This window comes from Temnothorax nylanderi, unplaced genomic scaffold (assembly GCF_030848795.1).
Source record: "Temnothorax nylanderi isolate EJ_2023f unplaced genomic scaffold, tnyl_v1.0 TNYL_tig0406_pilon, whole genome shotgun sequence".
Lineage (NCBI taxonomy): Eukaryota > Metazoa > Arthropoda > Insecta > Hymenoptera > Formicidae > Temnothorax > Temnothorax nylanderi.
The window spans coordinates 109,453-126,250 of NW_027249468.1; the positions used below are offsets into that span (position 1 = coordinate 109,453).

The following is a 16,798-nucleotide window of genomic DNA, read 5'->3' on the forward strand; positions in this document are numbered from 1 at the left end:
TCATAGTTAGATTATGTGTATAAAAAAGAAGGCAATTATAGCAAAAGCTACAGAATGGAATAGCAACACTGTATAGTTGGCACTGGATTTTTCAACAAGATATTTTAAGGTATTTTATTTTGCCATGAAAGTTTTGATAAGTGTACAAGATATTTTTCTTATATTTATTACAATTTATATTTATTTTTTATATATCACTATTGAAAATGTCCTAGATATAAATGAAGATACATATCTTAAGCAAAAAAGTAAAAAATAAAGGATACCAAGTTAAAATTTGCTACATGCTGGAGAGCAAGTACAAGCGATCCTGAAGAAGAAGAAAAGGGAAAAGATGCCGAATCCCGAAATCAATAAACGCGATCACAATTACAGTGAATCGAAACCTCAACATGCCAACAATGGTAATGGTGGCGCTATCTGCAAGATATCCAAGATAAGATCTATCGTGGGTCAGATTAGAGACATAAACGAACTGAAGAAGATTGCGCCGCGCGTTCGTCTACAGGACACTGAAAGTTTGAACGAGTTGACGAGGATCTCTTCTTTAAGTAACAGTAAATTACAGCAGAACGATACATCCGTTCTCGATAGAACGCGGCAAGAACTGAGAAAATACTGCCGCACCTGCGCTGGCCTAAAACTGCCCTTGGTACATTTTTTTATATTCTTTATATTCTTTGTTTTAAATCAAACGAGGTCTCTTGTAGTTTGAATTTAATTTAAGATTAAAGAGGAAAAATAAATAAACGTTAAAATGGATAAATTAGTAAATATAGTACGAATAAGCAGGTAAAGCAGGTAACTGAAGGATTAAATTAAGAAATTGAAAAGGCGAAATATTACAATAGATGGATTAAATTGTTTTAGGGAAGCAAAATTTTAAAACATTAAGAGCCAGTTGTTCCAACCTGTTAGTAAGCTAACTAATAGTTAAATCATATGTCTATCTTTGTCTAATGTAAAGGATAACAAAGACACGCACGCACACACACACACACATAAAAATAATGATTTAACTATTAGTTAGTTTACCAACAGGTTGTGGAATACCGGCCCTAAATTCTACTTATTATGTCATGAATTTTATTTAATTGAATCTGTTAACCTTAACGTTTACTATGTTTACCATTGTTTATTATCGATGATTATTATGTATGGTTCTATTTATATAATGGTTATCAATTTAACCTGCAGCAGACACGATTGTTACAGATTACCTTTTATCGTATCGGTTATATCACTATAATAATGCTGCTCTCATGACTGATTCATGTTGTAGGTGGACATCTTTAGTGAAAAGGGCATTAAATTGCGATTGAGTCAGCAAATCAAGCATCTCGAAGTGAATCCTTATGATAGTCTCTCTACACAGATGTGCATGGACTGTATCTGCGATCTTAGAATGAGTTATAAATTTTTCATGCAGATAAAAAAAGCTGAGATAAAATTGAAATCTATCCATGTCAATCTCACGACTGATAATGCCACAAAGAAAGTAACGTTGATCGACGAGTCTTCGACAATAAAAGAGGAGATGCAATCATCTTATATAGGTATTCTTTGCATTTTTCATGTTTTTTCTCGCCGTATTATTTCAATTTGTAATAAACGAGTGTGTACGTTACGTATGGATTGTTCTATAACTAGTTTAATAGAGAACATTTATCTTATGATTTTTAACATTTTCATCGTTAGATTTTGCAATAGCGAAAATTTAAATGAAAATTTTGCTCGTAAATGTCTGCTTGAATTGTTTGAAGAATTTGTTACCCATCAATAGCTAATAAAGTTCAAAGGTTTCAGGGGGCATCCTTTTTGTTTTTTTCAATGCTTATAACTGAAAATCTATTGCCTAGATATGCTTGTATCATTAGGGGAAACGAGAACACAACTTGGAACTCAAAATTGGCCAAAGAGTCTGCAACATAAAGAAAGCTCACAGATCACACTGACAAGTCCTCGATATATCATTTTTTGTGTATCATAGAATTCTAATTTTTTTATGACGTAAAAAATCTTATTTTTAGAATGTACTAGTAAATTGTAACACTTATTTACTAGAAAGGAAAGAAGATAAAAATGATAACATATTGCAGAAATAAGGAAAATTCTTTTCCTCCAGAAACAAAGCAGGAATATCAATTATCCTCTACGATCCAACAAAACCTATCGTCATTGTCATCGAAGCAAGAAAACCAAACAACTCCCGGAAATCAAGCGGATGACTCTGTTCCAAAAATTTGTGCCATCTTTTCGTTGAAGGACGAATCGAAGGTAAAATCTGGAAAGGAGAAGGAAGACAATGACGAGGAGGAGGAAGAGGTACGGATAGGCGGAGGGATATTTGAGGAAGTGGCAGAGGGAGAGGATGAAGAATCTATCGAGGAATTTGATCCTGAAGACCCTGCACTCCTGGAAGATGAAGAAGAAGAAGAAGAAGAAAAAAAATCTCCAAGATCCCCAACAACCGTCTATAAGTACGATATGGCAGCAAAGTCTTATGTGAGGTTGGAAAGAAGTGAAGAGGGAGTTTCTGTGAAATCTGGAGCTTCCCAGACGTCGGAAGGTGACGGAGAAAATCAAAGAGAGGGAACGAGCAAGCCAAATATCTTGAAGAGAAAATTAATAATGCCAACGGTAACGACGAAGAATGGAGGGGAGGACGAGGTACAAAGTATAGTCGAGGAGCGCAAAGTGCAAAAGTTAGACACAAACAGTCTCTCGAATGTGAATAGTCCTCTAGAAGAGGATGGAATTATGTACGTAACTGTAAAGGGCTCCAAACCGAACGAGTTTCTTCTGGTGAAGGTGAGTGTGTGAGCGAATGTGATTTTAATAAAGAGAAAATGGTTGAAAATTGCATCGAATTGAGTAAATTAAAATTTAGTAAACTTTACCGTAGGTTTTTGCTTCCTCTGTGATTTTGACATTTCAATTTTATTTTGTTATCTAAAAAATTATTGCTTCGTTTTTTTTTTCTTTCCTTTTCCACACAAACTCCTTGATTTTGTCCGAATTGTGTTATAATATATATTTTATCTCGTTTACAATCTCTCGTCGATTATTAGTTCTATTATATCGCTACGAAATTAACAAAAATTGAATAATTTTTAATATTTTTTCTAATTATTTAGTAATTATTTAATAATTTAATAAAAACCATTTCTTATACTTCAATTTATACCGCGCTCTATTCGTGTCTCCGTTTAATTTCATGTTTAGTCGTTATCTCTTTATTTTATTTTTTTATATCCTCTCTCTCATTTTTCTTTTCTTATTTTTTTAATCATTCCATTCATATGTATTTGAGAAGTCTCTTATTATTTTCTTCCTGTGTTTTTAAATAAAATATACATTATAATTACATGTCGCTGCCTGTCTAACATGCTTTCAGGTGAAGAAAGTGGACAAACCCATGGAATCAAAGCGCGCGGTAATCTCCACTGATCTTAAGCCTGTCGAGCGTCTCCTCAAACGTTATGAAACGTTGACATCGAAAGATTTCTCATCTCGACGTCCTGACGGCCGCGAGCAAATAATTGAAGAACAAATCGAAGAATATAAAAAGAAACGAGAAAAGGTTCTTGGAGGTCAGTCGGCGGCGGTAGTGACGTTCACCGTGAACGAAACGCAAAAAGAAGTACAGGAGGAAGAAATTTCCTCCAAGTCAAATTTTGAAAAGGCAGAAGAAATGACACTTTTGAAAGAAGTGGCTGGAGTGAAGGAGGAGCGGGAGCAAGAGCAAGAGGAGGAGGAGGAGGAGGAGGAGCAGGAGGAGCAGGAGGAGCAGCAGCAGGAGGAGGAGGAGGAGGACGAGGAGAACGAGGAGGACGAGGAGGACGAGGAGGAGGAGGAGGAGGAGGAGAAAGAAGAGGGGAATGGAGATTGGGATGGGGATGGGGATGGAGATGGAGATGGAGATAAAGAAGAGAAAGAGTTTTGGAATAAGATAGAAAATATTGACGAAAGTCAAGAAAAGGTCCATGATAATACAGAGGAATATCTTTCAAAATTATCAAGATTGAAATTAAAGTGGGAAGAGACGAAGCGGAAAAAGGAAAGTTTACAGAAGGAACTGGACGAGTCGTATAGCGAAGGGAACTTGGAGAAATTGGCAAAAGTCTTGGGGGAAAAGGAAAAGAATCTGCAGGTAATTGTGAAATTTCGTTGTTAGACATTATTTTAAGGCTTCAACTTTATTTCTTCTTATTTATCTCGTCTCTCTATCGTCAATCGTAAGAGTCGCCGTTTGAATCACTGACTTATCAGTATTACCGAACTGTATGAACAATTCTTTATTCATATTTATAATTATATATTTCCTTTCCTTATTGTTTTCCACACTCTCTTTCTCAATTTTCTTTTTCCTCATTCCAGGAATTCCAAGAGTACTTGAAGCAGCGTAAAATCGTTCTTACTCGCCTCAAGGACGAAGACATAATCTCTCTCTATGAAGATCGATTCTCCACTACTTTAAAATCATCCTCTAAATTGCTCCCAGACCTTATCGACACTCAACCTCCCGTCGACCCGCTTTCCGAAGAGCGCTATTTAGAATGTGATTATTGTTCCGAAACCTTTTCCAACCGCGATGTTCTCGAGGAACATCTCAAGTCCCACGACTACCGTATCCTTCATTGCTGCGACGACTGTGGGGAAGAATTTCAAACCAATAAAGCGAAAAGAAATCATAATGTGATATGTGTGAGGAAATTAATTTGCAAATATTGCGACATAATTCTGGATTCCAGAGGGAAAAAACGTCAACATGAGCAGAAACACGTTGACGCTCTTTATGGTCAACTTTGCGAGATTTGTGGCGAGAGATTCAAACACCAAGGAACTCTGGACCAGCACCTGAAGACGCAACATACGAGTTTGGAAAAGATTTATCAGTGTCCAAAGTGTCCGAAAAAATTTGCTTTTAAACAAAAGCTGAGCTTTCACTTAAAATCTGTTCATACAACTTTGAGAGCGTACCTTTGTGAGGATTGCGGTGCGGATTTTAAGAATCCTGCGAGCTTGAGACATCATAGAATCAGAAAACATCAACCGGTTGGAAATAAAAGGGAATGTCAAGTTTGCAGCAAATTGGTGCCGTTTTACAGTTTGTCCAAGCACATGCACACGCATAAAGCTTACAGTATCCAGTGTCCACATTGCGACAAAATGTTCAAAAATAGCTCGACCTTGAAGCAACATGTGAGAATTCACGAAGATCAAAGGCAGTATCGTTGTGACACCTGCGGCGTTGGATTTAATCGGAGAGATGGTTTGAGGCTGCATATGAGAGTGCACGAAAAAACTGGTAGTAGAGGCTTGAAAGAGTGTTCCTGCCAAGTATGTGGGGAAAAGTTTCCGAATCATTCGACTTTGGTGATTCATAGGAACAGAGTGCACAAAGATGGGAGGCAGTATACGTGTCACATTTGTAACAGGTCAATGATTTCGACGAGATCGCTCGAGTGGCACATGTCGCACATTCATAACGAGTCGATGCCAGGTAACGTGTGTCCCGTTTGATGCCGAATTATTTTCAATTCCTATCCCTCCTTAATCGGAACAAAATTGTATTCTACATTGATGCATAAAGGGAAAGAAATGTGTGACGTTTAGTCTTTATGAATAATATTTATGAGTACTTAATGGGGAGATTAGATATCAGAATATAAAATTAAAGTAAAATATTTGCGAGAAATTTATATTTGTTCCATTTATATCAAATAGATGTACATGTGCGAATAAAAGATGATAAAATTTTTTTTTCTTTTGCGCGTAGATGGAATTTTCGATAATGGAAAAATAATATCTGGATTTGTACAACGTAATTTGTTATGTTTTTGTTTCGTATTTCCATTCAGACGACACACACACACACACATTTGCAGCAACAATAATGATAATCTCTTTTGCAGGTATTATCCGCGACGCGTCTGGTCTGCCTGAAAAAAAACGGGTTTCCTGCTATCATTGCAATAAGACCTTCAAGACGGAACTAATTCTTCGCACACACATAAAAAATACGCACATGGAGAAGGACCCGTTGAAGTGCACCGACTGCGTGGATATTTTCACATCTGAAGTACGTTTACGTCATCACATGATGGTCGTGCACAATCGTCTCGAGGGTACTTTGGCATGCCCTCATTGTCCGAAACGATTCGTGAACCAATTAAGGCTAAAGACTCACATGATTTCTCATTCCGAGGAAAGGCCGTATACCTGCGAGGTCTGCGGTTTCAACCTGAAGACAAAGATCCAGCTGATCAAGCATCATCAAAACCGACACAGTGACGAGAGACCTTTGCAGTGCAGGTAAATGAATTTTTATTATTTTAGTAAAGGTCAATTTCACAAATTAATCCTCACCCGGAATCATATGGGATTAGGAAATCCCGTTGTCACGTTATCGCGCCCAACTAATAAATTTTGTTAGTTTATTTGAGATTTTATAATCGCATTTATTCAATAATAAACTTTGATTTTAAAAGTTGAGATAAAAATTTACTGATTTAAAATTAATAGAATTAACGTATAAACGCATCGTCTTTCATTATACGTAGGTATACTTATTATTGCATGCTGCAGCAGAAAAAATTGATTCTTTTAGTTTGAACGAGAACTTTTACATGCGAGATTATTTTATTCTTCTTGGACTATTCACATGACAAATTAAAGCAATCTGTCGTTGTGCTTCTTTGTAAACCATTAAAGATTTCTCAGATATTGAGGTGTGTGTGTGTGTGTGTGTGTGTGTGTGTGTGTGTGTGTGTGTGTGTGTGTGTGTGTGTGTGTGTGTGTAATAAATTGACACACATGAGAATTTTAAATTTATATAATTGAAATATATTCGCGCGAGAACATCACCCGCGCACATCTTAAGACGACACAAAGCTTTTGTAAAAATTATTAAAATACATTCTAAATACTATTACATATTTAACCCAGAAAACTGTCCAATCTGCATTGTTATCGAGTATGGTCTGATAACGGTTCGAAACATCGCGCAGTCATTTGCGTACCGAAATGGAAAAGTTGGAAATGGTATCCATACTCTCTCTCTCTCTCTCTCTCTCTCTCTCTCTCTCTCTCTCTCTCTGTTGTTCTTTTTATTCATTCATTACATCACCATCTATTTATCGTTTATTCGACATTTTCCAGGTACTGTCCTTGGCGATGCAAGCAAGTGAGTGCCCTCGTTTGTCACGAACGCACGCATACCAATGAACGCCCATATTCGTGCAGCGTGTGCCGGCAACGCTTCAAATATCTCGGTGACAAAAACAAGCATGAACGTCGTCACGAGAGCCTCGGTGGTTCAGGCTTCAAGCGTATCGTACCCGGAAGAAATGTCAAACCGAAAGTACGCGCCGCCGACGATTCCTCCGGATCTGAGCAGGAACCGGGCTCGCTCAAGGATTCGGCGAGTCGACAGGACATTCGGGTTACCGAGGAGCAATACGAGGAGCAGCAGGATGGACGATACGATCAGAAATTTCCGGAGGAACAGATGGTCAAATTCGAACAGGAGCAGATTGTCAAGTTTGAAGGTCAAGAGGAATACGAACAAGCGGTGTACGAGCAGGTAAGATCTCATAGATGTAGATTAATAGCGCGTTGTCTCGATATTTCTCAATTCTACCATCGAGACGAGAAGAGATTGTTGAAAACCAGCATAAAACCAGCGTAAAATCGGCTAACTAAATAGCTACTATAATCGGCAGATGAATTTTGTGAATTCATCTTTCAATTTCTCTCGCGAACTTTGCCGAACTTGTTCTTCTTCTTCCAGGAGTATGAAGAAACTTCGAGAGAAGCATCGGAAGCTACCGAGGTAATTATGAACATGGAGGATTCCACGGTGTACACGGAGGAGGTCACGGCTGATAATATAGAGCCTAGCGTAGAGATCATGACGGACGAGATAATGACGAGTGACATTCTGCAATCTGGCACTGCTGTGATGCATCTGCAACATTGCAATAATTCCTCGGGGGAGATTCAAGTGATACCAGTGATGCTGTCCCTGCCCGAGCTGTCCGACGCAACCACTGAAGTAAATCTCGCGACCGCGTCAATCATGTATAATAATTAGATTTGATTTGTCTCGGCAGAGTTTCCTATACATTGTGAACCCGACTACTCGTCAAAAGATATTTGAATCTTTAAGTCTTTGGATTCTGCTTAATCTCTTTGATTGATGTGCGGTAAGATTGTGGCTGTTACGTGGACCATCCATGTGTAAATAATGTCACCGCATTAAAGATGGGACTTTTCGTATTTGATTTCTCATAGTCTGCATTTTTAATCGTCCCATCAGGAGAAATCCCGTAAAATCTAAGAAATCCTATACAATGCGATTTCATAATTGACATTTCTTAAATTCTAGAGTTTCTTAGATTTCGCGTAGGTTTTCAAATTGTTTATTTCCCACTAGAAAATTTTTTAGTCCTAGGATCCTAATTTGTAGGAAATTACAAAAAAAAAAAAAACCCCCCGTTATATCCTCTGAAATCATTAAATTCTGTGTGCAGGATACTCTGTAAAATGTATATCTTTTCTTTTTTAAACCTCTCTCTTACAATAAAGAAAATAGTAACGGAATATTTTACAATTTACAACAAGGAGAGAGAAATTGTCAGAGAAAATTGACGAAATCCTGTTTTGAAAGAAAGTCCTGAAAAAATTACACATAAACTGTGCAAATATCAAATATTGGAGATTACAGAATGCCAAAGAAGGAAAGAGAAAGATCCCGCTAGAGAGAAGAAACTAGAAAAATCGAAAATTTTCAAATAAAAAGAAATAAAAATTCTCTAAAGCATTTATTTCCAGAAGAACTTGTGTAAAAAAAACTTGGTGAAACAGTTGCAAAAAGAGATACGTATGACATTTAAAAATTGATAATTACAAAGTCTCTCATTGAAAGAAAAGGTGCAAGACTACGCGTGGAAGATGTGTGGAAAAGAAACGAAGACTTACGAAAGCGCTTGTTTTGTAAAATAGCGCGACACACTATGTAAACTATCTTGTATAAATCAGTGAAAAAGAGTGTGACGTGCGTGTGCGTATGTGTTGTGCATTAAAAGAATCATTCTGTATCGTTATCTTTTTCAAGATTTGTATCGCACGCTTGTCGTCATAATGAACCATTCGTCTATTCTCTATTTGCATTTTCTGCACCTTTTTTCTTATATACTTTCTTTTAGAGCGAAAAACTATTATTATTAACATCATCGTCATCCATCGTCGTCATTTATTATTATTATTATTTTCCATTATCTTCTTCTCCTTTCGATACTTTGAGTGCAAAGAGTAAAAAAAAAAGGTAAAATTAAAACAGTTGTATCTTATTGGAAGCTCGTTGTATCTTATCCATTGATGAAATCACAGAATATGACTCTATTTCTTTTAGCTGCATTTTTTCCTTTATTTCAAACCTTGAATGTATTTATCTATTAATTTATTTCAAGTGTAGGAAATGCAACTAGAGAGAATAGTCCTAGTAATAGGATTTAAATATTTTCACTACGTGTTCTCGTACTCTTTCCCTTTCCTCCAAATCTCGAATTTATCTTTCTAGACTAGATATATTACTCATTCATTTTAAATGCAGACAGTGTAACATAACACAGCTTAAAAAAAAAAACCATGCAAGACTATGCTTTTTAGTACGTTACTTATTATATACTTTGCTAATGCTTGTGTTTTACAGAGATAATAAGGTGACGAGCTCAGTTTATACATGTTAAGTCTTAGATAAGATATAATATAATATAAGAAAATGCGTGTTTTTTCAATGTCGCGGATCGTTATTGAAACATTCTTTCATTTTTTTCAAAATAAAAGTTAAAGATTCCTAAATAAAACAACCGCATGAAAATCGATGGATCTAATTTTATTATAAAAATCTGCATTTTTAACATATTTGCAAGTATAAAATTAAAAGGAAAAATGGGAAGCCAAGTATACAGTGATGGGGATGTATATTTCCAGAAAGGTGATTATATATACATATTAATAAAATTAATATAAGAGGCACTTATACGTCGAAAACTATGTTTTAAAAATTAGGTAGGCATCAACATAGGTAATCAACTGTATAGCTAAAATAAATTTTATGTTAATATAAATTATCAGTTTACAACAAAAGGATAAATTTTAAAAAGCTGAAAGAAAATTGAAGAGACATATTTCAAGAATCGATATATGTATATCGGCAGCCACATTATATGTATTTGTATGCTGGCGTTCTCTTGTCAAGATATTTTTGAAGTTACAGGACCCTTAAAGTACCGGTAAATTCGTCACTTGTCATTAAACTGTCCTGATCTCTTGCTGCACAGCCATACAGATTGTGACGTTGCAAGCAGAAAGGTCATCTTAATTTTTTCCTTGCATTATTACATCAAACAAATCAATTTTTCTCGCGACTTGTATACGACAAAATATATTTATGAAATATACGTTAAAGACTTTTTCTTTTTTAGATTTGTAGCTCAAATAGATAGCTATAAATTGCGATTAATTATCTATACAGTCGCAATTGTCAGTTATTATAGTTGCAGTATTGAGTAATCTTGCAACGAGAAATATCTTTTCAATGTTGGAAATTGAGATGTCAAATATCCACAGATTTAGTTATTTAAGGAGAAACTTGAAACTTGAAAAACTTGATAAATTTACAAATTCAAAAAGGATAAAAATCGATGGATTAAAAAATTTGGAAATTATAAATCCGAGTATATACACTGCTAAAAAAAAATTAGGGGATCACTTTTTGTCAGTAAATTTTTGCCCATTTTTTAACTGTAATTACTCGGCAAATAATTAACGTAAAAAAAGTTTAAAAAAAGGTTTCACAGGGCAAACTCAAGATAAAAAATAACGGATGATGGACACTCGAACTGAATAAAGCCGGTTCTACGATACGTCGCAAACGATGCCAACTGCTAATAGTTGAAAAGTTATTTCCGATTGCTGATTGCCGGGTTACTGTCGCCAAAAAAGTTAAAAAAGTTCGCCAACTCTCTTTTGACAAGCGCAACGTGGAAATAACACTTTTCAATTAGCAGTTGCCATCGTTTGCGACGTACCGTCGAACCCGCGGGTTATCTTCTTTCAATGTCTCCGCAAAATTTCACCGCAACTTACAAAAAATTGTAACGTTGTTGTAACGTAGCTGAGGAATCTATGCCGCATGAAATCCAAATATGTGTAATTTGACATTAAGTTTGCGAGTAAAGTTTATTTAAATTCCACTGTAGCTCATTCGTCTAAATTAATGTGTTATGTCTCTACTTCAATATGTATAAAGCCCCTCTATGCTTAGATTACGCTTATTCTAATGACGTTTGTAATGTGTCCTTACAAAAAGTTCTTCCTAAGCTCTTTGTCATCGAGCGACCGATGGGAGTGTTGGTTAAAACTTTGTTCACTTCATCAAGTGTCAAGTATCATGACAAGACGATAGCATGTGCAATTTCAATATTTTATAAACTTGTTTATCTTTTTGATTCTATGCCATTTCATGGCCATATTTCAAGACACTTTTAATAAAATTTGATATCGTTTCTCAGATTATGGGTCTGTTCTTTTTATCTCGTTAGCTCTCCAACGTGAAAAGGAAAAGAGAAAAGCCGTGAACCGCGTGGAAAAGAAGTTGAGCTAAAAAGAAGGCCTTATCACACACTCTTTCACTCATTCGACACGCGAAACTTGACATTTTGAATGAAAATACATCTTATTGAGCAAAAAATAACTGAGCATAGCATACATTCCGTTTACATTTTATCCGTTTACATTTTATCGAAACGAAATATATATGGAATACAATAGAGAGATAAGAGTGTGTAGATTAATTTCATATTTTGTCGAATTTCTTTTATGTTCTAGTAAATGAGGAGAAAATTATCTTTCTCTATTGATCATTATATACAAGCTATATGCAAACACAAAGATCGAGGATTTTTTGATCCCAATAAAATCGGAATGTTCCTTTCCTCTCGTCTTGAGGAGAGATAAAATTCTTTATCTCATTCTTTTCCGTCGTGATTGTCGATCACGATAGAGTTTTAAGACGAATTTGTACCGATTCTATTCCAACGTTATAAAGATTGCTATACATGAAGATATCCAAGTGCAAAAGCAATATATAAATACTTGTGCTGATAAAATGTTCAATATACATTTCGCTAAATGCACATGTATATGGAAAAGGTGACGAGTAAGAGAGAGATAGGATAGTAGGACACATGCTGAGACACGAAGGATTAGTTCGCGACATATCGGAGGCGGAGATAGGAAGGAAAGAGAGGTAGGGGTAGAACCAGATTAGATTATTGTTCACAAATAGTCAAAAACGTAGTATGCTCTACTTTCAGAGAAATGCGTATAGGTAGGTTATAGCTCAGCTGCCAGGAAAGGATGATGGAGATACTCGTCCAACCACATGGTCTTCGATGCCGAGGCGAGGACTTGACGATGATGAAATGTACATAGTTATATGTATGTACGTTAAGCATTTTATCGGTCACGATGTTCATATCACGTTTTTGTCATTAAACGACTTGACGTATAGCAACCTCTAACATGCACTAGTAGAGAATAGTGCAAGCTCAAATTCGTTTGTTCTTCAACACATGAATAGTCTCATATCAGTTTTTAAAAAATAACATAATATCTCTGATAAACTTCAACCAGATGAATAAACTGTATCGGTATCTATATGATTCAGCTTTATAAAGTTTAAATCGATTTTACAAATTTATCAAAGTTTTGGAGATGGAGGAGAAAGAAAGAAAAAAGATACTATTTCTCTCTCTCTCTCTCTCTCTCTCTCTCTCTCTCTCTCTCTCTCTCTCTCTCTCTCTCTCTCGTTATTTTTTAAATGTACAATTTTAACTGTGTCGATAATCAAATCTTAAATTGAGATTCGTTAAAATCCACTTGAAATCGTTCAAAGATAAAACCTTTATTACTCATTAGCGAGTTGAAATTTAATTCTTGTCTAGACTTTGGTAGTATTGCACGAGTACTTGCCATGCTTTTGGTGCCATAAATCCATCCGGGGGATTCTGGCCTGTCTTTGCTAATCCTGCAAGTACAAAATATTTAATGGTATTAGGTGACTATCTACGTACAAAATTGCGAATTTCGAAAGTTTCAGTATTATGAAATTTTCCAAGTTTTTTAAACATCTCGAGAAAAAAATGTCTGCAACAAAAACGTAATAATTGAGATAATTTGTCGGTAATTTGTGTAAATTCCACAATGTCAATCTTACGAAACAAAGATAAAGGGATAGAAATTAGGCGAAAAATTTATATTGTAATTTTCTTCATTTTACCTTCGCTCTTTTTTCGCCATTACGTGTGCTCATTCTTGTTTTCATATTATTTTATTTTTCACACGTGCCCGCGTTTTGTTTTAATCTCGCTCTTGTTATTCTCACTCTTTATTATTATTCGCTTTATTTGTATTATTCGTATACATATGTATCTTGTGGAATGTTAAAACTTGGGTATATCATAGAACATCAAGGTATAGCGTAATCAAGGTGCTCACCTCGCATCTTTGTCCCCGAAATGAACTCAAAGTCTTGCTTCCGCTCGGGTTCAAAGAAGGCCATCTTACCGTTCCGCGTGTCATAAGCGGCCACTTTGAAGGGAATAATCTCGAGATTATCAAGACCTCGGGCCATGGAGAGTACCCTGGCGCCATGAGTGGGATCATACAGATTGCCGTCAGGCGTGGCGTCTTTGTTAGGATGTGGCATACCCGCGGGATCCCTACCTACGATGTAAAAATTAGCGCCGGCATTCATCCTGGCTTTCGCGTGCCATTGCACCTGTATAAAAATATAATCGTGTTTTATTTCATTTATGTTATATTTGAGAGTAGTAAAGTTGGATGTAACATATGAACGCGTAAGAAATGTGTGGCGCTACTTGTGTAGAGACAAAGTCCAACAAGTTACACAAGTCAGCAAAGTAGCTAAAAGTAAAGTTACAACGGAAGAGGTAAGGCTGGCTCGTAAAGCTGGCTAGAATTTTCTCAACCTCAATCGGTCCAGCGTACATCATTGGGCTGGGGAAGATGGCGAGTAACGTGGAATTAGCATCCAGCACACCTTCATCCAAAACGGCCTTGTGCTGAAGGATCCTGGTGTACAGGGACACATCGTCTTCCTTCGTCCAGCCACCCAGCGGATGTAGCAGCAGCACGGGATTTTTGAAACCACGCTCCTCCAACAATCGTCTTTTTGTGTCCTTTGCGATAAACAGCAATTGGTATGATACGTTCGGTTATCTCGATATAAGGCGAGATGGATGATTTATCGTACATAGCGTACATAACGCGTAGCAATGTGAGGTGTTTCTTCCCACAGGCCTTTATCTTTCATCGAATGAAATATATGATACGAAAAGAGATTCGCTTTGAACGAGTGTGAGATACCTGCATGAGCAGCGCGTGTCCATTGTGAATGGGATTTCTAAGCTGAAATGCGAATACGGCATCAGCCTTCATTTTCCGGCATCTGGCACGGATCTCGTTTGGCGCGAGCCTGTACTTGTCGAGCCCGTCGTGCCATCTGATCCTTTCCAATACCTCGAGGTCGCCACCCATCAACCAGTCTCCAGAGTCGTGAATCATTCTGACGTAGGGATGAGCCAAGTTGTTAGTGCCAAACTGCCAACTGCAACGCTCCTCTTTTCGATGGAAATAAAATTCCGGTTTTCGTAGGATCGCCAAGGCCTTCCGCTTGTGCCTCAAGGTTACAGCGAGGGAATTTTCCAAGCGGCTCTTATCACTCGTGCTTATCGCGAGGACAATTGGCACCGATTGGTTCGCTTCTTTGCCATCTTCGAGCAAACACCGCAAGTGTTGGGCCTTAAAGAGAAGAGACAAATGACAATACGCGATTTGACGATTGTATTTGACGATTAGGCCAAATCGTCTCTGTGTGTCGCGTGTCTCAACTATTGTCAGACGGCGCATGCCGCATACCGCGTGCGCGATGCAATCACGCTTCAGATTGCTTCGGAAAGCATACCTGAAGATATTGATGTTCTCTCATAAAGCCTGTTAGTGGGGACGCCCATCCTTCCGCCAGAACTTGCAGCCACTGTACGTCGAGTTGATCGATCTCCACGCACCGCAGGGTTTCCGCTTCCATTTTCGCGAAAGCTAGCCTGGACTCTGGTACAAAGAGCTCCCTGATCAGATCTGACGGTTTAGCAAGCTGCGGAATGACGCGGTGCTTCTCTAAAAGCTCAATTACAGTCGAGGCGGACTCTTCCGGGGTACAATTCTCGGTCTTGACAATTAAATCAGGTTTCGTGGGACTCTCGTACATTTGATCGATACCGGTGAAACCTTTAATGGTACCCTGCCGCGCTTTCTTGTAAAGGCCCTTAGTGTCGCGAGCCTCGCAAATTTGCAAGGGCGTATCTACGAACACCTCGAAGAAGGGCAGGTCAGCCTCTCTATGAATCTGCCTCGCCACTTGTCTATCCTCTTCGAAAGGTGACACAAAGCTGCAGAGACAAATTTGTCCGCTGTCGGCGAAGAGTTTCGCTACTTCGGCTACTCTTCTAATGTTCTCTTTCCTGTCTTGTTTGCTGAAAGTCAGATTGCAGTTTAGACCGCTCCTGACATTGTCGCCGTCTAGACTGTAGGCAGGAATACCGTGGTTCACCAAGACAGCTTCTACCTGGAACGAGATAGAGGTCTTGCCGGCACCGGAGAGACCGGTTAGCCATACCGTGCAACCTCGAAAGCCCCGAATACTGCCGATCGCTTGTCCCCGTTTGGCTCTGGATACGTGATGCGCTTGCTCCGATACGTTCGCGCAGATCTAAAAAAATTTTTAACATTTCAAATTTTTATATTCAATAATTTCCAAAAGCTTTAATAAGAACTTTGGGGGGGGGGGGGAGTTTCAAACTCCCAATAGATAAAACTCGGGCTAAAACGCGTAATGTTGCGTACAAGAAGGATCGCGCATATTCACTTTAGACCATTTTTATTCCGATTCTTTTTTCTTATATTTGGGTTATTTTCTTATTCCTATTTGGCTAATTTCACAAGGAAACGGAGCGATACGCGCGCGAAATGCAGCAGATAAGCAAGCTAAACTGCGCTAAAGCGAATAGGGGCCCATGGCAATTATAATATACATATACAATATACGTGTAATTCGCACGGTCGAAGTAAAATTTACATTGTTTCATTATTTACATATTGTTATTCATACTCATTATTCATTACTTAAATTTCACGCATTGCACGAGGTAGAGAAAGCGATACACGTACCATCATCTTCTTATTCGGAGGCGGTCCGACACTCCGCTCGGCATTGCTCGATGACATGATCGTAGCTACTGGCTACTGGCTACTGGCAGCAGCCAGGCAGCTATATGAGTCTACGTCTACAGTACGAGCATATACGTGGCAATTGTATCAAACGTCGATCGAAGGCGACGAGGAGTACAAGGACGATAATGGATGACGCCGGCCCGGTAAGCTACTTAAGCCCGGTTGGTCGCAGCCTACCAGCCTACCTACCGCAGCCACGCAGTCGCAGCCACACTGCCACACTCTGCCACAGCCCACTGAGCCCACACAGCCACCTTCCACACTCCACTAGCTCTCTATAGCTCTATACTAAAATACTGACCGACTGGGACTGAGTATAATCGATGAATCCACGGATCCAATCCAATCCATGAATACACCAATGTCTACCGATCGATCATTTTCACAAGTATAAATTGTCAAAAATTGACACAAG

The 16,798-nt window shown here is 37.9% G+C and overlaps 2 protein-coding genes across 7 annotated transcripts; one reads left to right on the forward strand and one right to left on the reverse strand.

Annotated features, from left to right (window-relative positions):
- The first annotated feature begins 334 nt into the window (after positions 1-334).
- On the forward strand, positions 335-11,269 carry LOC139782348 (uncharacterized). The gene is made up of 8 exons (XM_071721345.1): positions 335-652; positions 1,283-1,556; positions 2,126-2,811; positions 3,398-4,153; positions 4,381-5,506; positions 5,919-6,318; positions 7,165-7,588; positions 7,796-11,269. The coding sequence occupies exons 1-8, from the start codon at positions 335-337 to the stop codon at positions 8,096-8,098; spliced, it is 4,287 nt and encodes a 1,428-aa protein (XP_071577446.1). The 3' UTR covers positions 8,099-11,269.
- Papss (PAPS synthetase) lies at positions 5,689-16,727 on the reverse strand. Of its 6 annotated transcripts, none has more exons than XR_011720861.1 (8): positions 16,321-16,725; positions 15,059-15,862; positions 14,461-14,895; positions 14,064-14,273; positions 13,570-13,852; positions 13,045-13,099; positions 6,032-6,247; positions 5,689-5,941 (listed from the first exon to the last, which is right to left on the reverse strand). XR_011720861.1 is itself a non-coding variant. In XM_071721352.1 (7 exons), the coding sequence occupies exons 1-7, from the start codon at positions 16,375-16,377 to the stop codon at positions 6,202-6,204; spliced, it is 1,890 nt and encodes a 629-aa protein (XP_071577453.1). In that variant the 5' UTR covers positions 16,378-16,725; the 3' UTR covers positions 5,689-6,201. The 6 variants fall into 6 exon arrangements, 4 of the variants coding, with proteins under 4 accessions (XP_071577453.1, XP_071577454.1, XP_071577455.1 ...); XR_011720860.1 differs by having other exon boundaries at positions 5,689-5,945; XM_071721352.1 differs by having other exon boundaries at positions 5,689-6,247.
- Positions 16,728-16,798: the final 71 nt, after the last annotated feature.

Bases quoted from the DNA above. Each gene is read 5' to 3' on its own strand.
- Papss (XM_071721352.1), bottom strand. From the start codon at position 16,377: ATGTCATCGAGCAATGCCGAGCGGAGTGTCGGACCGCCTCCGAATAAG. The intron at 15,863-16,320 runs GTACGTGTATCG...AAATTTTTTTAG, and splicing joins CTCCGAATAAGAAGATGATG to ATCTGCGCGAACGTATCGGA. The intron at 14,274-14,460 runs GTATCTCACACT...TTTATCGCAAAG, and splicing joins GACACGCGCTGCTCATGCAG to GACACAAAAAGACGATTGTT.
- LOC139782348 (XM_071721345.1), top strand. From the start codon at position 335: ATGCCGAATCCCGAAATCAATAAACGCGATCACAATTACAGTGAATCG. The intron at 653-1,282 runs GTACATTTTTTT...TTCATGTTGTAG, and splicing joins CTGGCCTAAAACTGCCCTTG to GTGGACATCTTTAGTGAAAA. The intron at 5,507-5,918 runs GTAACGTGTGTC...TCTCTTTTGCAG, and splicing joins TCATAACGAGTCGATGCCAG to GTATTATCCGCGACGCGTCT.